At 40.3% G+C, this 23,322-nt stretch overlaps 1 protein-coding gene across 1 annotated transcript; it reads left to right on the top strand.

Annotated features, from left to right (window-relative positions):
* The first annotated feature begins 325 nt into the window (after positions 1-325).
* Positions 326-20,384, top strand: RAB32 (RAB32, member RAS oncogene family). Its single transcript, XM_030946451.1, has 3 exons — positions 326-783; positions 16,427-16,704; positions 18,832-20,384. The coding sequence occupies exons 1-3, from the start codon at positions 555-557 to the stop codon at positions 18,979-18,981; spliced, it is 657 nt and encodes a 218-aa protein (XP_030802311.1). The 5' UTR covers positions 326-554; the 3' UTR covers positions 18,982-20,384.
* The last annotated feature ends 2,938 nt before the right edge of the window (positions 20,385-23,322 follow it).

Genomic DNA, 23,322 nt, shown 5'->3' with positions numbered 1-23,322 from the left:
TCCCACGGACCTCTCTGCCGTAAAACACTCTTTGCCGGACGGCGGGGAGAGAACACGGGTGCTTTCAGAGACTTCACCGGCAGAAAACTTCGCTGCCACCACCACCACTGGAAGCAAAGTACCAAAGAATGGTACGGACAGAGAGCTGACACTTTCCCAACCCGAGCTCTCTTCTGAGCCCTGCCGCTCCCGGCCTGCCCGGAGCGGCTGCAGGGGAACTCCTCCCGCCCGGGCCCTTTCCCGTTCCCACCTCCCGGAGCGGCGGGCCGCTCCCTCTCCCCGCCCCTCTCACCGCCCTCCCCCGGGCCGCTATAAGCCCGCGGAGTTTCCGCGTCCTGTGACTGCAGTCAGGTGGTGGCTGAGGTTCCCTGCTCCCTCCCACCCTCTGTCCCGCTTCGTCTTCCCCCGCCCGGCGAGGGCCGGTCCTGCGGGGAGCCGGCTGGGGAAAGTTGGAGGAAAGTTGCTGCCTGGGAAAGTTTAGAAGCGGGAGAGCCGCGGGCCCGGCAGCCCGGCCTCTCCGCCGCACTCCACGGGAGGGAAGGAGGGAGGGAGGGATGGCCGGCGGGGAAGGAGCGGGCAGCGGCGTGCCGGAGTGCCGGGAGCACCTCTTCAAGGTGCTGGTGATCGGGGAGCTGGGCGTGGGCAAAACCAGCATTATCAAGCGCTACGTCCACCAGCTCTTCTCCCAGCACTACCGGGCCACCATCGGCGTGGATTTCGCGCTCAAAGTCATCAACTGGGACAGTAAGACCCTGGTGCGGCTGCAGCTCTGGGATATCGCAGGTACGGGACGGGCGGGCTGCTCCCCGCAGGGTGCGCCGGGCAGCGCTGGGAGCCTGGCTGTCGGGGGCCTGGCACACGGCCTCTGCGGAGAAAAGCGTGTTTTGGCTGGGAAATGTCTCTTCTTGTTTATTTTTTGTCTTACCCCTGTTATAGGCAACCTATCATTCTTGCCTTTGAGGTGTAAGTAGAAGGAGGTCTTGACGTGGGAGTGAAGTTTTTCACTTTTTACGGGCTTTGCCCTCTCCTGTTAGCAGACTTCGTGGGGCTCTTGGCTTGGCCAAGGGTTTTACAGCAGTCCTCGAACAGCTGCTTTACTCTCGCTGCTGGCTCCATGGCTCCCGGAGTGTCCCTGCTCATACTGCTCTGCCTGACCTGCTTGTCTGGGTGGTGGTGGCCTTGGTTATGGCTGCTGCTGAAATAAATTCAGGGTTATGGCTCTGTAATGCATCTAATGTGCCATGCTTTACGGGTTAAAGGTAACTCAAACAGCTAAAATTGTCCTCAAAGGAAGAATGTTTAAACTTTGCATGCTTGGAGTCACCTGGTTAATTTAAAAGTAGTTTTCATCCCTGCTGCATTGAGTGAGGGAGTGGAATTTCTGTTATGCTTAGTTCTATATTCAAATCACAAATTTGCGAATTGGAAACATACTTTGAGCACATGGAAGCAGAAAAGTCCTGTCTACTTGTCCAAACCATGCATTACTCCTTTCCTGTATATGATTCAAACCTGTTCTTCAGCATCTCTTGTTTCCAAGACTCCAACTGTATACCTACCATGGTTAACTTTGCTTATGCTGTGGAGTCAAATGCCACAGAACAATCTCTGTTTTGCCGTGGTCTCATAAGAAGTCTGTCCCTCACCTCTGTAATCACTTTGGCTGGTATTGCATTTCTAGTTTTGTGTGCAATCCACGTGTTACCCTGCCACTCTCCTCATCCCTGTCTACCACCCTCGGAATATCTCCTTGGATCTGACAAAGCAGACTTTATTTTAAATACTACTGTTTAAACTTACACTGCTGGAAGACACAAGGGAAAAAAGCTGGTAATTACTGTTTCCATGAACTTTATTCCTATCAGTGGAAGCTCAGAAATGAGGAAGTGTGACATGTGGCTGCTGTAACCCTGTGACAGACCAGCTGTACCTCAGCTCCTGGCCTTTTTGCTCTAAAACACTTCAAATATGATTCCTCAAACTGAAGAGCCTTCGTACTGCCATATGCTGAAATACACCATGGATCTTTCTGTTCCTGGCCTGCAGGGCAAATGAAAATATTTTCTAATTGCTGTTTTGAAGAGCAAGTAAGATGTTGGCAAGCTTTCTCTTCTGATGTGTTCCTCTTGTGAATCAGTTTTAACTTTCTGTGACTCAATTATCAGTATATAGCACAAGCTACTGCAGTCCTCTGGGTATATTTAGCGAGCCTGGGGTTCCAAAGATTGAAGAGGGGAGGCAGTTGGCATCCTGGGGTTTGGCAGGCTGCCATCCTTGTGTTTGACTTCTCAGCCCTTCGTTGCTCAGACTTGGGTAGGCTGTGTGCTTTCGACAGGATAGGCAGAAACTTAGCTTTAACTTGTCACAAAGTTTGGACAGAACCTATTTACAGCTAGGGAAGTTCTATCAATACATCCATGCAATAATGTCATGATCCAGAAGACAGTATTTTTCATTCTTGATTATTGCCCTTGGAATATTTTTGACACAGATAGCCGGAGACTAAGTTAAGAGCTGCTGATAAATCCCTGGAAGCTTGTGGTAAATTGGTTGAAGAATTAAATTGATTGAATAATTAAAACTTTTCCTGTAACTGAAATTTTTTTTTTCCTGTTTTATAAGACTTTTGTATGAAACCTCTGACTAGTCTTTCCCTAGCAGAAATTAAAAAGGAAGATACAACTGTTCTGCAGTTTGCAGTCCAAACTCTTAGTCTAATCTGCTAGTTTAGGGTATTCTGTTTCCAAAAGGCTGGGGGAAGCTTGCCCAATGAAAAAAAAAACAACAAAGCAGAGAAGTAATCTTGGTGACTTTTGATTGGGTTGTGCTGAGCCAGTGTGACAGCGACAATTTGGACTCCTATAGCCCTTGACATCTGAGAGTTAATTAGTAAAATAAAGAGTATTTTAGTTTCTGTAAGGGTATTTGATGGTCTTAAAGCTGCTGAAATCCTCAACTTGGGAGTGTGCTCTGCAGCTCTTTATGTGTACAATCAGGAATATTTCTAAATTCTTGAGGATGTTAACAGATTTATACCGAAGTTATTAATTAAAGAACCAGGTTGAAGATGGCTTCTATAATCATAGACATCATTATCTAAAGCGCTTTATTGAAGTGTAGCAGTGTCTGAGCATGTGATAGTCATTCCTTTTTAACTCATCAGCCCAGCTGTCTTCTGGCTTTCAACAGCTGGTAGATAATTTTGCCTGCTGGAGTGTGCAGACAAACGGCTTTAGATCTCTTCAAGAGATCTGAATCTTATGGTAAGTAATGTTACATGTGACTTCCCTGCAAGCAGTGTAGTGCTGGCATTCTGAATTTATTTTGATGCATTTAAAAAGGCTGTTGAATTAAAGTCTAACCCTTAAGCATAGACAGGGATGTTATTTTCACTAGATCAAAGCTTGTATGTAACAGTTCATTGTAAGAAGCTTTCTTTAAAGAGCTGGGTGATGCAAGCTAAGGTTTTGTACCTAAGTCAATGATAAGAACTGACCCTGTAGTTCATGCATCAGCTAAAGATCATAACGCAGATACTATGCTGGCTTTTGATTTGGTTGTAGGAAAAGTGATGAATGTTGTGCTGTTTATTGCAATGCAGTGGGTTACTGGATGACTTCAAATTCTTGTGCTAGCTGAGGTTGTTTTGGTTTTGGGTCTTTTTTTGTGATTAGATAATTCTATCAAGTAGAGCATGACCATGTTACACTGCTTATGCTTTTTCTTTTTTCTGCTGAAAATAGCCCTCTTGTTGTAAGGTACAAAGTAGTGCAATCCCTTGCAGCAGCATGAAAGGGGAAGTGATGTAAAATAATGAAGAGGGAGGAAGGTTACTGTTGTACCTAGACATTTGTATTCTAGAGATAGGTGCTTTAGTTTTTAGATACAGGTTGTAACTTCTCAAATAAGGGTGATGAAAGAGCTTCAGAGTAAGACTGATCGGTCACTGTCAAATTATCTTGGTTACAGCATAAAGAAAGAAGCATCTGAAAGGAGATGAGGAGATTATATGTGTGTTCATGCAGGAACTTTAGCTGCCTTTAGGCACTATTCTTGGGTTTTTTTTTGGTTTTTTTTTTTTTTGTTTAGTTGGCTTTTGTGTTTTGTTGCCATTTTTTTATTTTGATGCGTCAAGTAATGAAAAATCATCTTTCTGGATAAATTCTGAAAATGTTAAAGCATTGATCAAAGGGCATAAATGATTGGCAAAATAAATAGGATGTAGGAATGAGTCATTGTAGTAAAGAGATGCAAACCAAAAGAAATCTTAATGATAGGGAAGTGTTTTGATAGTCTATTTCAAACCAGTAGAGATTCCTACTTGACAGGCATGCTGTTTTAGTGAGCACTGCACTGACCACAGCACGCTCAGGAGGCGTGTGTGGCATATTGATGAAGCTGTCAGGAGATATTGAAAGAGTGCTCAAAGGATTTTCAGCCTCATAGAAACTTTTGAGCTGCTCTAGTAAAACCAACAGCTGTGTTAGTTGCTGCTTTTGTGCTCATGTTGACTATCACTGTCACTCACATCAGGCTGTATGAAGTGCAGTTTGCTGGAGAGCGGGAGCGGTAAAGATCGTAAATAGTGGCTTGAGGTTGGCTTCTCATGAAGAATGTCACTCATGGCAACTGTTAGATTAATTTGATTTTAAAGCTTTTTTGAGGAATTCTACATTAACTTTTATGTAATAGCATTTTTCTTCCAAGATTTTATTAAAACTTCTTTGCATAAATATTTATTAAAACTGAAGTAATGCTTTACCTGGCAGACTATGGCTATGAAGTTGGCCAAACAGAAGAGGAATCATTGTACTTTGGTACTGTAAACATGCTCTACAAGCTTTCAAGAGCTAAATGATAAGCAGCATGTAGCATGTAAATTTGTTACTAAAATCTTGCATGTCTCCTTGAGAGGAACTGAACTGTAACTTGTTGTAAGTATATACAGGTCCCCAAGAGGATGGAGAAATTAGGTGAAGTATTTTGGTTAAATACTAAGTTGAGGAAGAGCTGGAATAACCCATCTTTTCTATGAAGACAAGTGAGATTTAAGATCTGTGACTTGATGTTAAGAGCAAATTAACTTTTTAAGTAACTGTTAGGCTTTTCTATAGGAAGCCATGAGAAATGGGAGCGAGTACAGGAAACCATGGGTATGATTGACTTTCAAAGGCATCCAGGCAGTTACAGTATGTGGGATAATTTACTTCCATGTGAAAACCCTAGTTTCAAGCAGCTCTGTATTCCAGCTGGTCTGCATTTGTGCCATTGGCATGCCATAGAGGCTGCCAAGTTGCTTCTGTGTACTGGGGCATTAGCTTGTGTCTTCAATTATGGACTGATTTTATTTTTTTCAAATAAGGTCTAAAGCACGTGTTAAGTGATGTTAGTGCATCCCTGAAAGTCTATAGGAAAACAAGCAGAAAACTTCAGCTGTTCTGTATCCATACCTGGCTCTGTGCCAGAGGCATGTATGCTTCAGTTGCTTTGCAGGGAAGTCTCTCCTAAGTGTGGAGAACTTGGAGGCAGCAGTCTCTTAAAGTAGTTAAGGTATTCTTGTTACAACTTATCCTTAGCCACAATGCATGTTGAAGGGATTAAAATGGCAACTCTTGCAGAAAAAAAGAAAAAAAAAACATGAAAAAGTTGCTTAGGTATGTGCCTGGTACAAGTGAGGATAAGGTGGAGGCGAGACAATCCAGGCGTAACCTTCCCTCAAATGTAGAGATTTTTTTTCTCACCACTATAAATAGTCTTAAAGAGTGAAGGATGTGAACATAAATAACCATATCAGAAATGGATGCAGAACTTGGAGCTCAGGGTTTTTTCAGAAACACATAAGTTTTCTGAGGTTGCTTCCTAGTTTATATGGTGATAAGGTTCCAGGAGCAGCCTTCAGGTGGAGATTAGTAGTGCTATCATTTTGCTTATAGCTGAGACAGGTCAGAAAGCTCCCAGTCAGGGCTGGGGAATCTTCTATGTGATTATGTCTTCAGACTCATGGAGATATGAAAGACTTAATTTCTGACTGCTTCCTGCTCACACATGTTTAAATATAAATCTCATGAGAGAAAATTTTCTTAAGGGTTATGCTTACTGGAAACATGCAAGACTAGCAGATAAACTTTGGGGATGGGAAGTAGAAGGCCTGCTCACATAGATTTTGAACACAGAGGCAAGAAACAGCACTGAAGGTGTACTTTGTTTCCTTCTAGAAACCATCCCTCTGTGGGAAATCTTGTGTGGGTGTCCTTTCTTATGACTTTTCTGGAATAGCTGGATTTGGGTTATGAGCTTTCACTTCAAAATGACTTGCTGTGCTTGGAGCTCTGCAGCTAAATATCAAAATAAGTTCTGAATGTGTTAAACTGGGGGTTTTGGTGTTTTTCCAACTTTCAGACTTTTCTGAATGCAAACAGATTCTGTGTGTTTTCTTTTTTGGGAGTCCTGTTTAAATACACTTAATGAAATGTTATCAAGGTATGAGGTATGATTGTTGGCCTAATGAAGGAATTTCCATATCTTATCAGTGGAGTACCAAAGCATTCATAATGGCAAAGGTTCTTTTGCTTAGTACTATGTTATGTAGCCACTTGAAGTACTGTATATGTTATTTTGAACTAAGCCTATAACCATTATGCTGATTGAATTCCATAAGCATATGGGAAATGCTACTGTCTTGATGTTGGTGTTATAAGATAGTCTAGTGTGGTAATTTTGATTATGCAAGGCAGGACAGTTCAGTTAAATGGGAGAATTGAGGCAGATGTTCTTTGATTGTCTTGGAAGTTAGCTTAGAATTTCCTCATAAGGCATTTCAAGGTATTCTATGAGAAATGGGGTTAAAGATATGATCCTAAAAGACCACCTGATCTAGTACAGGCTTAAAATAGAGTTCAGTGTATTTATCTTACAGGTACTTCTAATTTCTGTCAGCAATGGAAATGCACTTTGTGCTTGAGCATCTAATCACTATGGAATAGATGGTGCTTCAGCCTTATTTTCAGATGTTGCACAGCAGTTTAAGGCTCAGATGTTGCACAGCAGCTGCTCAGAAGTTTTGTGCTTCCTACAAGATCACAATAAAAACTATTTGCTAGTACTCTGATACAGAGAGTCAGGGATGGCTGAGTGGGTATACATCAAACAGACAGGGGAAATCTACCTTAAAGGCAAACAATACCTAAATTCTTACATGCAATAGAGTAGACAGGAGGAAAAATAGTACATAGAGCTCAACATAACTAATTTTTTGATTACTTTATGAAACTGGAGTTCTTTGCAGAAATAATAATCTCACGTGGGTCACCCACTATTCTGAAGGCAAGTATTAAATTTCTGCCCTTCATATAATGACCGACTCAAGTAGTCAGAAATTAAACTGGTTTGACAAGTCAAGCACATTGCCCTTCAGAGACAAACTGGTGCAGACAGAGTTGAATATACACTTTTCTCTTAATGTATGACATTCACATGAATGTAAATCAAGCTTTATCAACTCTCTTTTCATCTTCAGAAGTTGCAGCTTCAGAGTCTTGGTGCTTAACCTTATTTACATCTCCATTTTGCCTCTTACCAGTTTGGTTTCCTTTAGGTGCACATTAGGACAGGGTGTTACCAAAGTGCATATCCACAAGTACAATTTGAGTTGGCAAGTGCTGTAAAGGAGTAATTCTCAACTTATGTCATAAAGCAAAGAAAATAATCTTAGCTGACTGATTCCAGAAAAGGTATTAGTATGCTGTAAAAAAATAAGATTCTTCCTCTCAGTGGTGAGCAGTGGTGAGTGGGACCACTGGATTCAGTCTCACAGCTGTCTGACATACCCTCCATGAATTCCAGTGGTAACCATTGCTTTGCTTTTGTAGTCCGCTGTAAATGGTTCCCTCCAAATACTTGCTTCAGAGGTTCAGAAGTGTGATACACCATGTTAGAAAGAAGCAATTCGCAGGAAGGGAATGTCTGTTTATATTTCTGCATGGAAATATAGGGATACCTCTTGTGAAATTCCTGCTGATGTTAAAGCTAGCATGACCAGCAGTGACTACAAAGCACAGCGTGCTGCTCAAGCTACTGTAGTACAGTGTTCAGTATTCAAAGATTTCTTCTGGCTATGGAGACACAAAAAGAGGATAAATGGACTGTGATTGTGCTTTGAGAAATGGAGGGATTTTAGGGCTTTATAGAGCTTGCTTAGAAATGTCTTAACTGTCTAGAGAAGGCTGGCAAACTCTCAGCAGCAGTGGCTTCTACATTAGCAGGTAATGAAAACAAATATTCCTTATTGTATGGATTTTAGCAGCTTTTCATATAATAGGTTGAGAGGTAGTCTCTGAATGTCACTGCAAACAGCTTATGGGAACTTGTTCTTTTAGTGCTCCCAGGCTGTGTGCTGGGTAGAGCAAAGTGGAAACAATTTGATACAAAATTCCAATCACACACAATGTGCTATGACACATCGACCATTTTAGAGATTAACATTTTTTCAGTCTCGTGATATTGTTCTGGAGACAATCTGACTTTAGAATTGTTCTCCTGTGTGCAGTGAAATGCTGTAGTGCCATGCAGCATCGCTCTGAGGCGCACAGTGCAGCTCTGGCTGCAGGGCAGCGCACCAAAGGATATGGATCAGAGGGGTGGTAGGCATGAAATAGCTGAACTCTGGCAGATTACTTGTTTGGGTAAGTCTTGTTAAAACAATGTGGGAAGTACCAATTCATGCTTTTGCTGGCACTAATTGGACTATGTTGACTCCTTTGAATACTAATGCAGGGGAATTGTTCTACACATGCTGCATTTGACAGCTAGTTAGAAATTGTTTAGCTTGGTTGCATTCTGATTTTTCTGGGGATTGAAATCTAGTGCTTAAACAGGGACTTTGTCTCACTTGCTGTTTAGCAAAGATGCAAAAAAAATAGGTGGATTCTTATACAAACATGACTGTAATACTGCTGCATACACATGATGTTGGACAAAACCCATTGAACTCTAAGTGCAGGGTGTTGCCTCTCAACTTCTTAAAGACACAACACTAAGCTGTTGAAGTCAATTTGGACAATTAAGTAATTAGATTAGCCCAAGACTACAGGCAGCAATGAAAAGTTCCAGTCTTGCTGTGAAATTCCCAGTGAGGGCTGTGTAATTATTTAAGGGAAATCTTTCTGTCTTTGTGGCAAAGAATGGCATACCTCTTCTATTAGGTTAGAAGTGATCATAGCTCCTGGTGCAAATCTGGTGTCTAGCTTCCAGCACTTGCCATCTCTGTGCTCTTGCTGTTTCACGGGTAGTGAATGGGACTGTCCTGTGTTAAAGTATAATGATAGCAAGCAGTGAATGGAAGGAACTAGTCATTGATTTGAAGTTTCATGTAGTTAACAGATTGTTAGTTTAGAAACTGGCTGTGTTGGGAAATGGAACTTCAAAGCAAACTGCTTCCTAACATTTCAGAATGAAATAGTGACTTCTGTGAACATGTGAAAATACTTTGTGGTATGATCTAAATAATCAAAATACTGCTGCACTTAAGCTGATATTCATCAGTAACTTTTCAATGGCTACAGGGTCTCTCATAGATACTGTGTCTGTACAGTATATATTGTCAGTGTCATGCCTCTGACACTGTATTGTTCAACAGAACTGCTCCAACTGCACCCTGCAGCTTTCTAATATAGACATAACCAGGGGATCAAAAGTTGTCTCTTACAATAAAGTGTGAGTCAGTTGAACAGGGATTAACTGGCTTTTGCCCTGAAGACTGTTAGTGTTGGGAAGAGTCCGTCCAGTGGTCAGTTAACTTACCCATACCATCCTTAATAAGAAAGGGCACTAGCAGTTGTAATTGTCTGAGACTGCTTTTGTCTGTCAGAAACTAAGTACTGCAGTCAGTGAGGTTATTTCTAGTACTTGTCTCATACAGGAAGATATAATATTCTAGTAATTCTCACTTCCTAGCCTGTGTTTGTCACCAGAACCACAAATAACACTTTTTCACAGTAGTGGAAAGTAAAAGTCAAGCTGGATGTTCCTTAACACTTACAGGTTTCTAACATCTGCTAGAGCTGCTAATGTCATAGGATCACAGAATGGCTTTGGCTGTAATGAGCCTTAAAGATCATCCGGGTCCAACTCTGCTGCCATGGGACTTGACCATAGGTTGCTCCACCCATCCTGGACTTTGAGCATTTCCAGGGATGGGGCATCCACAGCTTCTCTGGGCAACCTGTTCTGGTGCCTCACCACCATGACAGTGAAGAATTTCTTCCTGATATCTTATCTGAACCTACTCTTAATTTAAAACCATTTCCCTGTGTTCTGTCAGTACATGCTCTTGTAAATAGCCCCTCTCCGTCTTTCTTGTAGGGCTCCCTTTAGGTGCTGGAAGGCCTCAAGTCACCCTGAAGCCTTTTCTTCTTCAGGCTGGACAATCCCAACTTTCTCAGCCTGTCTTCACAGGAGAGGTGCTCCAGCCCTCTGATCTTCATGGCCTGCCTTTGGACTCACTCCAACAGGTCCATGTCCTTATGCTGGGGATCCCAGAGCTGGATACCACACTCCAGTTGGCATCTCACAAAGGCAGAGCAGAAGGCAGAATCAACCTCCCTTGCCTTGCTGTCCATGCTGCTTTGGATGTAGCCCAGGATACAAGTGATTTCCCTGGGCTCCAAGTGCACATTGCTGGCTCATGTCCAGACTCTCATCTACCAGCACCCATAAGTCCTTCTTGGCCCAGCTGCTCTGTCTGTTCATTCCCCAGCCTGTGTTGACATCCCAACCCAGTTGCAGCACCTTGCACTTGGTCTTGTTAATCCTCATGAGATTCCCATGGGCTCACTTCTCAAGTTTGTCCAGGTCCCTCTGGATGGCATCCCATCTTTCAGATGTGTCAGCTGCACCACTCAGCTTGATGTCATCTGCAAATTTGTCTGTCATTAAATAAATGCATAGTTCAACACTTCTGTGGTTTTAACTTGTGGCAACTTTACACTTTTAGCTTAAATGGATAAGATTGGGGAGTGGGGAGCCATCTGGTATTAACAGTCTTGGAGTCTGTTTACTCCCAATCTATGGCTACTCTCTGTGGGACAGCAGGCAGACACACTTGAATGTGGGCTGTAATACTGATAGCGGTCTGGTTAACCTACTTCTTGCAGAATAACAGATCCAATCTAATTAGGTAGGACAGTTCTGGGACAAGATGTGCTGGTTTGGGGAGATGGGGGATAGCTGTCAGCAGTGGTAACTTGCCAGTAACATGTTTATATGCCTCTCTAAAAAGGAACTTCAGTCAACTCACACCTGACCCTGGTAATGCTAAAATGTACATTAGATGTCTGGAGAACTGGGAGATTCATCCTCAGGGCAGTTCTGGGTATTTGCTGTATTATGCCAAACATCCAGCTGGCGTCCAGAGTCTGGTCTTTTCCTGCCTGTGGCTCTTGAAGGGCATGTTTTGAAAGTGACAGTAGTTCTAACTCAGAGGATTGAACGATGTTCCCAGCCATTTTGGATGGGGATTTAGTTTAAATCTATCACACTGGATGACAGTAACTTTACTGAGAGTTGGAATTGTCACTCAGGTGTCCCTGGAAAAAAAAAGCTTTCACTCATCAGTTGATATAGCCTGTCTATTAACTCATTAATATAATAAGTAGTCTGTGGGAAGGAAGCTTGACAAACTCATTGTGCATATCCAGCAATCATTTGTACATTTAAACTGCTTGTTCTGGCTCCAATTCCCATCATATAGGAGGAGTTACAAGTTGAAATTATGAGTGAAATAATAGGAGTCTAGGGTATCTTTTTTGCTAAATATTCATGAGAACTGCTACAATGGTAGGTCACACTGCTGTAATAAACAGGACACTGGTGCTTCTCCCTTACACTGGGAAAGACTGCTCTAGAAATGCTTGGAAATGTACTTCAAGGCAAGGTTACAATGATAACTTACCTTTTGCAGTAAAGGACAAATATAAAGCTTTTAATGTTGGATCTTAAATTACAGCTCACAATTTCTCTCATGTAGTTTTTTACTTACATTTCGCCCCCATTACAATATAAACTGGGGAGTGAGAATAGCTCCCAAGTTCTAATGGAGTTTTAAAGTCAACTTTATTCCTGTGGTGCTGCTGTAGGGAGGTGAACTAGTTCCTGATGTGTGTCATTGTGCGAATATTTCACTTAAGGTTGTTGCAGTTACTGGAAAATATGGTGACGGTAGGTGCTGAGTCATTTTGGTATGGAAACTTTGGTTAGAGAATGCAGGAATTTTCATTACATGAAGTCACTTCCATAACCCCAAATTAAACTTCTGATCCCTGTGACTGTCCTGTATCTTAGTTCCTCATTTACACCTGAACTACTAAAGACTGTAGTGGCATCAGATTTATGCCTAGTCACTAGACCTACCAGTATGATTAATCTTGTGATGTTCTTTCTTTACTGCTGTACTAAGCAATTAGTTATCTTCCTGCTCTCTTCTTTCTAACATTATACACACTGGGGATTTTAAGTCTAGTTTAATCTGATCACTTTTAACCTTTTTCTTCTCTGGGGGTATGATCCACTTTCTGTACTGCTCAACACTATTGTCACATATGCAGAAATCATTATAGCAAATATCTTGCTGGACAGAGGAAGGGGCATGACAGATCTCTGAACTGTGCATGGCAGAAGCTGAGACATTTAGTTTTACAAACAAAGAGAATTATGTTCAGCCTTGAGAATTTGGAGGATTAGTGGTTTGTAGTTTGATTTTGCTGTATGAGGGTTTGTGGGTTTGGTTGGGTTTTTGTTTTGTTTTGTTTGTGGGTTTTTTTTGCCTTGCAAAAGCTCTATCTGAACTCCTGTTAAATTTTCAAACGGCTGTCTAGAATGCTCTGCATCCTAGACAAGAAGGTCAGCATGTGCTTTTTCAGTAATGACAGGATTATAAAGAAAGTCCACTCACTTTAAACTGAATTCTTTTCCTGCCTCATGCTGTATACCTTTTACCAAACAAAACTCTTACATCCTGGGCAGGCCATGTTTTATTGCTTCTGTCTTTGTATGAAATACAGTATATCCATCTTCATTAGGCTCCAGACAGGATGAAAGAGCAGTTGCAAGGTAGTATTCAGGTCAGGTTTATTGTTAGTGGATGTGAATTCTAGAGGTGAAAACAGCTCTATAACAACCTGGTTTGTGTTACTCACTCTAGAATAAGCGCTCATATTGGCTGGTATTTGACATTAAAAGGCATTAATCTCTAAGAATCCAAGGCTGTTGAGCTTGTGTGTGTTTAAGGGTAAGAGGGAGAAAATCTTCCTAATATAAAGCTTTAATCTAGTAAGTAAAAATAGAAGCTTTCTTGCTGATAGGTGCATCAGTTTCCTACTTTCACCCAAATTAAAACTGCGGAACAACATGTATTGATGTTTCTCTAAATCTAAAAGTCATACTACAAGAGAGGTAAGAGTTGCTGTAAATAGAGTTAAATTATTGTTGTGGACAGCCAAAGCCCATGGTTTATACTGTGGCTGCCATAGAATACTAAGCAACATACAGTTCCATGCTGACTTCCATTCCTATCAGGACTGCTGTCTTCTTACACTGTGAGCAGCCACTGTACAAGGCTGACTTTGGCTGACCCCTCAGGTTTGGTTCTGAGCTATGCTTTGTAACTTTGTTGCTTGGAAGCCATATGTAGCACTGTACTAATTTCACCTTTTTGTACGTCTTAAATGTGCTGTTGTGCATGTTTCAGGAATGGTTATTGCTAAAGGAGGCTCATCTGGCCACCTTGTCAACTGTTTCTGTCTTTACAGCTGTTTTGGATGGAAGAGCAATAGGCAGGAAGGGATTCAGTCAATGGTAATGTCCTTCCCTGTGCTCAGTGATTGCAGCCTTGTTTATGTACAGCATACACAGCTATCTGAGAAATGGTAACTGCCTGATGATCTTTTTTGTAATTCCTAAATAACTTAGTTTTCCTATGTAGTGATCATGCTCTGTTTATTCCTTCTGGTAACAATCTCACAACCCTTCCTGCAACTAATCAATACAACTTAATTTTCTTATGTAAATGTTCATCAAATATTTGGAAAAACAGCCTTAAGTAAAGCCTGGAAACCTCCCACCTCTCCAGCAACTGAATAGGGAGGACTAATGGGACAATTTTCCTTGCTGCTTCAAGTTCATGTTCAGTCTCATGTAAATGACAGCAAGTGGTGCTCAGTTCTGGACCATTTCAGGGCTGAATTGAAGAACTCTTTCTGTAGAAGACTGAGGTTGGTACAGGGCATTGTGGACCTTGAGATTACACTCTTTGTTTTGTGGGGCTGTCCTTTGGTGTGAAGGGATATCTCCCTGTATTGGATACTGGGGTTAGTGCTTTAGCATAGTCCAAGGTGTTCCCATGTGGCAGGAATTGGTGGTGAAACTGACAGCTAAACAAATGAGCAAGCTGAGAAGGAGCTGCTCAAAACTTGTGTGGTGCCCTATGCAGTGACTGGCGTAATGTAACTAAATTTGACTGTGTGGAATTCCATTAAAGAAACTCAACCACAACTCCCAAAAACAAAATCCCTACATTCTAAGGGTAAAGTTTCTTTAAATGTAACATTACGGACATGCAGAAGTAGTAAAAGTCTTCTGATCTAACTCTTCCTTAATAGTACTTGATTAGTGGAAACAGTGGTCAGTGGTGTGGTTTGTAGTAAGGCTGTTCTAAAAACCTCTGTTAGGCATGAAAGCCCAGCCTAGGGAGACAATGTGAATTACTTGTGTACCCTGTTTAGGAGAATTGTAGTTGCAGTGTGGCTTTTCCAGAGGCATAGTCACAGAGATGCAGGCTTGGTGCCTGGCTTGTTGCATGGCCTTAATTTCCATGACATTAATGCTGCTTTAAAACTTGAGTTTTGAGTATGGAGTTAAGAGCTTTCTTCTTGGATCATGCTTGTTCTTACACAAGATGTAGTGGAAAACAATGTGTAATCTCTGTTCTGAAGAGTATGCTGGGTAGTGATGCTGTTTGCTGCAGCATCATAGTTTAAAGTGAACAGACAGAAATAAAGTCAACTTCTTTATAGTTCTTTGGATCTTTAATGTGGGTGCTGCTGTTTTCAGACCATTCTAGTAGCTGCTTAGGCAACCTTTTCTGAAACAGTCTGTAGGGAATGAGCTAATCATACTCTGAATTACTGACATTAAAATGAGGCAAATGAGCTGGAAAAGAACACTGCTGAACAGAATCTATTGTCAACTTCATTTATTGAATTTTGGTCTCTTTCTGAGAAGGTGATAACACCCAATTCTCCTTGTATCTGTTTGTCCTTGCTAATCAAAGATGGACTTGAATGTTTATAAACAGAGGACAACTAGGTTTCCAAATACAGCTCTTCCTTTATCTGTTCTTAAACCTCATATGCATGAAAAGATAAAAGCTCAAGTGATGACACACTGTAAAACTAAATCATAGAGTTCAGGGACTGCTTTTCCCAGTGAAGACTTCCAAACAAAGCAGAAAGCTATTTTAGTAGCCCGGACTTTGCAAACAATGTGCTAGGACTTGATACTGCTAGACACACTCAAATGTAAACACACCATGATAGTCTGGCCTTTCAAACAGAAGAAAAAATGAACTGGCACACACTAATTCTGTATTTCAAGTATTCTGGCTAAAGTGGTTGTACTTAATAAGAAAAGGCTTTTTTTGAGTTTTCTCTGCTTATGAGCAATTGATTTTCTTTTCCTGGATTTTTGTTGTGAATAATTGTACTTTAACTGTTCTTGTTTTAAATCCTCGGATTGCTGTAGAACTTCTATAGTTGAAAATTAATTCAGAGTGAATCTTAGACTTAAAAAAATGAAGTCAAAGTTAACAGATTTAGCCAGAACTATTAAGCTAGCAGCTTCTTTTGAACTTTTCCCTAAGGAAAAATCTATATTATAGGTGGACTTCTTCAGAAGGTACTTTGAAGGCTGTTAGCCTTGAAGCTTGCAAAACCCCTTGTTGCTCACCATTCAGCAAAAGGCTGAGTTTAAGTCTTTAGCTGAAGCAACTAGATTAACATACAAGCCTTAATATTCTTTGATGAAATAATGATTTGTGTATAGCTGTGTTGGTAGTGTTTTTAGGCGTTACTTTCAAAGACCTCTACTCAACGAATAAGTTTACTATATAAGTATAGAAGTTGAGGGGCTTTTTAAGAAAAACTCCAAGTTGTAGTTTGGTCTGCAAACTACTTTAAGCCTTTGACTTGTCATGAATAGTGTAAATAATAGCTGTTACAATGAACTTAGGTGAGATAGAGAAGGCAATGTTTTATGCTGTAGGTGACTAGACCCAAATGCCAAACTTCTATGGATTAAGCTGGTACACTAATCTGTTTACACTGCATTCAGTTTGTGCTTCAATTAAAATATACTCTGTGACTGTTCTCTCTTTCAGGCCAGGAGCGCTTTGGAAATATGACCAGAGTATACTACAAAGAGGCAGTTGGTGCTTTTGTGGTCTTTGATGTCACAAGAGGCTCCACTTTTGAGGCTGTTTCAAAATGGAAGCATGATTTGGACAGTAAAGTACTACTTCCCAATGGCAGCCCCATCCCTGCTGTTCTCCTTGCAAACAAGTGTGACCAGAAGAAAGATGGCAGCCAGAATCCCTCTCAAATGGACCAGTTCTGCAGAGAAGGTGGCTTTGTTGGATGGTTTGAAACATCTGCCAAGGTAAGCTTAATAGAAAAATATTTTTAGTCTCTTGAATATTAGCATAAGAAGGGTGAATATAGTCATGTAGGAAATAAAGTTATCAAGTATAGGAAGTGGCAGTCAAATTCTGAAAGTTTGAACTCATGTGCTGGCTAGCTTCATTCCTGAAGAATGGTTTGGTTTAGATGAAAAGGTATCTCAAATTCAGAGCATCTTGAAACTATCTGGAAACCTTGATTATCTGAGTTTGATAAGTTTTTTCATCTTGCATGCGTGAGGATCAGTCATTCTTTAGATGTTAATATTACTAAATGCTGATCAAGCTCCCCAAAAAATACAGGTCATCTTTAGGTGCAGTTTTTTAAATTGCATTTTCTATTGTCACTGTTTAATGTAGGAAACAGCAAGATTTGAAGTGAAGAAGCTATTTGCTTACTCATTACTACCTACCCACAGTGTTGCTAAAGCACTTTTCTATTTTATCAGGCAATGTCAAGACTGAACTGGAGAAAAACATTGTTCTGTATAGTAATTTAAGTTAAGAAAGACAGCTACTTTAGTCAGTTAACTTTGAGTAATTTCATGTATTTTACAGTTTTAGTCTACAGATGTTTTGTCAATGCACAGATTAAACTAGAAGTTGGAAGTGAAACCCAATATTTCGTTCAAGCCCAACTGATTCTTAAAATGAAGGACTCCTCTAGATGAAGACAGTGTGTCTGACAGACCAGTTTACTGGTCTGGCTGATAAATCCTTTATAAAGTAAGATAGGCCTCAAGGTCCCACTTTTCCCTTGTCTTGCTTACTTCCTTCAGCTGCTGCTGCTGAATTGTTGAGACAACTCTTAAAAAGAAAAGAGTCTCTGAGAAGACTATAAGAAACAAAGTTGCTCTTTGTTTACTTTAAGAGAAGGATACACAGTTAAAGGAATTAGTGAAATTAGCTGACGATTTGTTTGCATTTGAAAAGATATTTCCAAACTCACCCATCTGCTACTAAAAACTTTATTTTTAAGGCTCTCTATACTCAAAAAGAATACCACGATTCTGCTTTGGTAAAAGTCTTCCCCAAACCTTTACCTGCCTGTAATACTGCTATATATAAACTGCATTATGGCTTAAAAATAAATGCCAGTAACATTGGAAAAAATCTAATGTGAAATTCAAGTGACAGCTTGCATTTTAGGTGGCATTTAAGACAGGACAATGTAAAACAAGGTTCTTGCTGCAGAGAAAAATCCAGGCAATAAATTCTAGCTTAAGTAGTAATTGACTTGTTTAGAACTCTGAAGAATTGTAGTTGAAAAAGCAAAAATTTAGGACAACTGTCTTGTTTTCTAAGCATACCAAAACAGTTTATGGCTTTAGGTCGTGCCCACTTGGATACCCTATTAATCTGCTTTTGCCTTTCTGTTGGAACTGATAGTTGGATACTCAGTCATCAGTAATATACTTGGCTGGTATTTCCTTTGGAAGCAAAGATGAGCAATTCCAAACATGGTAGCCCTGTGCTAGCAGATGGCCCAGCCAGGTCAAACCTGTGGCCAGAGACTCCTTGGCACTAGGCCAGCTTGGACCCTCAGAAACTGGGATATTCTGGCAAAGTGCATCTCTAAGTATCCTGCACATATACATTCTTCAGGGTGTATGGCAAGGGACTTTTCAAAGTATGCACAAGAATATGTAGAGTAGCTATATAAGGCACTTGGAAATCGTTGTGATTTTGAGGATCATGGAAAAGGTAAGTGCATCCAAATTCCATCAGAAACAGAAAAAGGCTCCAAAAGGTAGGACAATACTGCAGATGATGTAATTGCCTAGGATCTTTCCTGATGCAGAAATGCCCTTAGGCATTTGTCAGCCTTCCAAACGCAGGTACCACTTATTCCCCTGACTGCCTACTAGATTAGAATCAGATTTCAGCTTGTAATATTGGATGAATAATTTTGTGTCCAACCTCTCTGCTAACTTTTTCAGAAAAAAAAAGGGTGAGCAATGACTTCTTGCATCTAAACTGTTTGTGTTCTACTGATGAGATTGAAGAATTATTTTCTTTTTGGATAACTTTAGGAAAGTGTGACTGTTAATAGGGATGTGTGACTGTTTCAAAAAGATCACTGACTTCCTTGCTTTCAACATTTTTAGGACAACATCAACATAGACGAAGCTGCTCGATTCTTGGTGGAAAACATCCTTGCCAATTACAAAACCTTTCCTAATGAAGAGAATGATGTGGGGAAACCAAAACTGGACCTAGACCCATTGAAAGCAGAGAGTAAATCACAGTGCTGCTAATGCTACCACCATTCAGTAGATGTGATGGGATGAGCAGCAGGACTTTGCTTCAAATCAAAATGCTGCTATGGTGCTGCGATGTGACAATCCATATGGGGTGTCTGGTACTATCTGAATTGGTGACTCATTTGGGTGTTTACATGTTCTTGTTTAGCATGAAACTGAGTATCTTGTGAGTTATCATTCCACTTGCTTGAGTGTCTGCATCTAAGTCTGATTAGTGGTCTTCTTACTTGAGAACATAAGGTAGTGTTTACACTCCTAAAAGGAACAAAGACAACATTCAGTGTCTAGTTTGTTTCTAGGACATATGCTACATTCCAAATAGGACTCACTTTTAGGTGACTGGACTCTTGCACCTTTAAAGTAAACTTTTCCTTTGTCACCTTTCATGTCCCACGTGAGCCTTCTCACCAGCACAATTGTCTCTATTTATTATCCCCACCATGAGGATCTGTCTCTTTGCTAGTTCTCCTGGATCAAGACCTCCCAGAAATCTTGAAGGGGCCAATGACAGATGGGACATATCTTTCCTAGTGTGATCACTAAGATTGAGTGGAGTTGATGGCTTTTAGCACTGAGTAAAAACAAGATGGTTGTTATTGTGTATAACAAGGGAAAGACATTGTTATAGAGATACTAATACAAATGCATGTCCAGCAATTTAAGGCTGAATATTTTCAGCTAATACTTTACATATGAAACACATTAATGAATACAGTTGTACTCCTGGCACATAGTTGTAGTAACCTCACCCCTATGCACATCCAGAAATAAGCATCTAATAACTTTTTCATGCACTAACACTGAAAACTTTACCAAGAGTACAAAAAGTAAGTACCTTACTGTCCTGTGATGATGAACTTTTTCTTCTGTCTAGAGATGGTTCTGAATACCATGAGCAAGGAGAGAGGTCTTGAGGGAAATAGCTTAATTGGTTCATGCTAGTCTGTCAACCTTTCTGCCCCAAGCTCTGTCTTTGTCAGTTTTAGAACTCTTTTGACTGCTTTGAACTAAGGAAATGGCTTACCAGTTTGTAACTGTATGCTGAGATACTTATGTTTCTTTGTTATAGCACTCATGCATTTTTGGCAGCAAATGAAGTTCAAAAGGATTAGAGGTATTTAACGGTTCTTGAATGTGTTCTGGAACTCTGGCTCTGATTGGCTTAAAGGCTTTGAAGCTCCTCTTTATTTTAAGGATTTCTTCTCTCCTGGTACCTCATTGCTATTGACTTCAGAAGTCTTACCTTGCTGGGTTTGATGGTGCTGATGTTTAGGTAAACATCAGAACTAGGTATATGCAGGATTTGATATACTTTAATCTGTATTGAGATTTCTTAGGCTGTCTTTTTTTCTAAAGAGTAACATACTTTTTAAGAGTTAAATAAATGTATTTGGGCATCTTTTGTGTGTTGGTGTATGCTTTTGAGAACACGAATCCTATCATATGTTCCACCCTATACTCAAATACTTTCACTGACATTTGAAAACAACTTTATCTTCTAGTATGTGCTATGTTAAAGAATTATTTAAAGTTACCACAGCAAGGTTTGGCATAAACCAAAACTGGGTTTATTAAGCTTAGCATCGTAAGGTGATTCTGATGAAAGAGCTCTTAAGATGTCTTCTGAGCCAGTGTCTTTCCCCGAGCAAGGTCATATCACAGTGCTTAGGTGTTCATGTGCTCTGGTCTTAACCTCAAACCATGGAGACTGTATGGCCCTGGGAAAGTTGTTTCAATGCCTGACTTTCCTTGAGAGTTGAAACTATCACAATCTTCCTATTCAATCACTTGAACAACTCCATTTTGACTGTAAACTCACTTTCAATGTTTAATCTCTGCTGTACTGTCTTTTTTTTCAACTTTAATTAAAGCGGCACAAATGTAAATACCAACTTTACTTCTACAGGAAGTTTCCCCAGATGTAGTGGATTGTGGATTTTTTTTTTTTTTTTTTTTTTCCTTTTGTGTTTAGATTAAACAGCAAAATGGAGAAGAAACTCAAGCTTTGTGACCGCCTTACTGCATGAATCTCATCTGGGTCCTGTCGCTGATAATATATTCCTATGCAGGTTATTTTCAAGAATGTCTAAACCTTTTTTTGAGGAGTTACTGTTGCTGTATTTAAGTACTTTCCTTAGTTTGCGGAGAATGTCTTCTAAACATCTGCATGAATGTAGAAAGGACATAACTCTAAAACTGGTGGAATGTACTGGTTTAGATACAGGTTGTTACTACTGAGACCAGTAGTATAAAACTACCTGCAGGATGTAGTCTTTGTTTTTTTTTTTTTAATCTTCTGTCACTTGTCTGAGGGAAAGAATTGGCGCTTTAATAGAATGCTAGTTTTGCTTTGTGCTACAAACTGCATTCTCGCTCTCCCTCTGTGGAGAGGGAGCATTGTGATATTTAAGCCTGAGCAGGTGGATTGGGAAAGCTGATCCAGACAGAACAAGAAAACTAAGGAAAGACTGGCCTGAGGAAGGAAATGGTAGTGTCTCCCTGGTTGAGGGATATGGGACTGCAGTTCATGCAGAAGTGTATAGGTTAGTTAAACTAGTCATGAAGCCCTATCCTAATTAACCCAAAAACTTTGATTTGGAAAAAAATATGTGGAAGGCAGACATAAACAGTGACTTTCAGTATATTATTTTCTGATGTATCTTAACTGCAGTACTAAAAAATATGAGCTATTCCAAGCCTCCAGAGTTTTGTTTAAACTTTGTGTCAGGCTTGTTGAGTTGTACTAACTCCTTAGATTGAACAAATCTTTGTTCCTCTATAATAATTAATCTGTGGGGAATAGTTTAAGTCATTTCTAGAGACCCAGTACTTGATGTCACCATGGAACAGGTGGATGCCTGAAGTAGTCTGTGACCTTGTGGAAAGCCCTTGCTGGAACAGGGTCCCAGCAGAACCTGTGGCCCCATGGAAGGGCCCATGCTGGAGCAGGTTTTCTGACAGGTCTTGGGACCCTGGGGGGAGTCCATGCTGGAGCTGTTGGTTCTGAAGGACTGCACCCTATGGAAGGAGCCTACACTGGAGCAGTTCATGGAGCCCAGGGGAAGAACTCACACTAGAGAAGCTTCTGGAGGATTGTCTCCCATGGGAAGGGCCCCATGCTGGAGCAGGAGAAATGTGAGGAGTCCTCCCCTGAGAAGGAAGGAGCAGCAGAGACAATATGTGATGAACTGGCTGCAAACCCCCATTTCCCATCCCCCTGCACCACTGGGTGGAGGAGGTAGAGAAAACTAAGTTAAGCTCAAGAAGAAGGGAGGGGTTGGAAAAAGTGTTTTTAAGATTTAGTTTTTATTTCTCATTATACTAATCCAATTTGATTTGTAGTAAACTAAACTAATTTACCTCAGTCAAGTCTGTTTACCCATGAGAGCAATTGTGAATGATTTCTGCCTCTTACCTCAACTCATGAGCCTTTTTTTAAATTTCCTTTCTTCCATCCATCTGAGAGAGGAGCGATACAATGGCTTTGGTTGGCACCTGCTGTCTAGCCAGGGTCAACCCACCACACAAGGAAACTACTTTGCTTGAAACTTAAAGAATTGTTGTTTTCGATGGCACTTTGCCACAAGATCCCCAAAATCACTACTTTCTTTTATTTAATAGCTTAAGGAGCAAGAACTTTCTGTCAGATTGTCCACCAGGATGCTATTTCATTTCATTGGGTTATTGTTTTAAGCACAGTTATATCAGACAACTTACAGCTCAAATGGCTAGTGGCATGTGGTATATGGATGATGGCATAAGTGTGACAATTTATGTAATTGTTATGAGTTTCAGAAGTTAGAGAATGTAAACTGTTGTAGATTTTTTTTATTAAGAGAAACAATATATTTTTATTTGGTTAAAACAAGTTAGAAGACATTTTACATCAGCTTATGGTCTTGTTTCTAACTTTTCATGAAGAATTTTAATCACATTTCTATTAAAACATATTTATGCAGCAATCTTACATTTTGCATTTTTCAGATAGTACAGCTTTTTGCTTTTAGCCTGCATATACAACTGCAGCCACTATTAAAACACACTAAAGTTAATCACTGTTAAAAAGGATTTGCTGTGATCTGCAGTATGCCTTTACTTAGAACAAGAAGACTTAACTTTTTAAATCCCCTGCAAAAAAGGTTACATTCTTAATTATAAAAAAAAATGCAAAAACCAAAATACTAAAGTAGAATAGAGTACTAAGAGATTTAATAAGTTCTGCAGTTCTGTAGTTTACACTACATTAAGACTGTGTATTCTCAATTTAGAAAAAATACCCTTCTGTCCTTCAGGCTACTGTCACAGTTTCATTGTATCTTTTTAGTCAAATATCTA

This window comes from Camarhynchus parvulus, chromosome 3 (genome assembly GCF_901933205.1).
Source record: "Camarhynchus parvulus chromosome 3, STF_HiC, whole genome shotgun sequence".
Lineage (NCBI taxonomy): Eukaryota > Metazoa > Chordata > Aves > Passeriformes > Thraupidae > Camarhynchus > Camarhynchus parvulus.
Note: the sequence above shows the minus strand (reverse complement) of the source record. Positions and strands in the feature narration are given on the sequence as shown.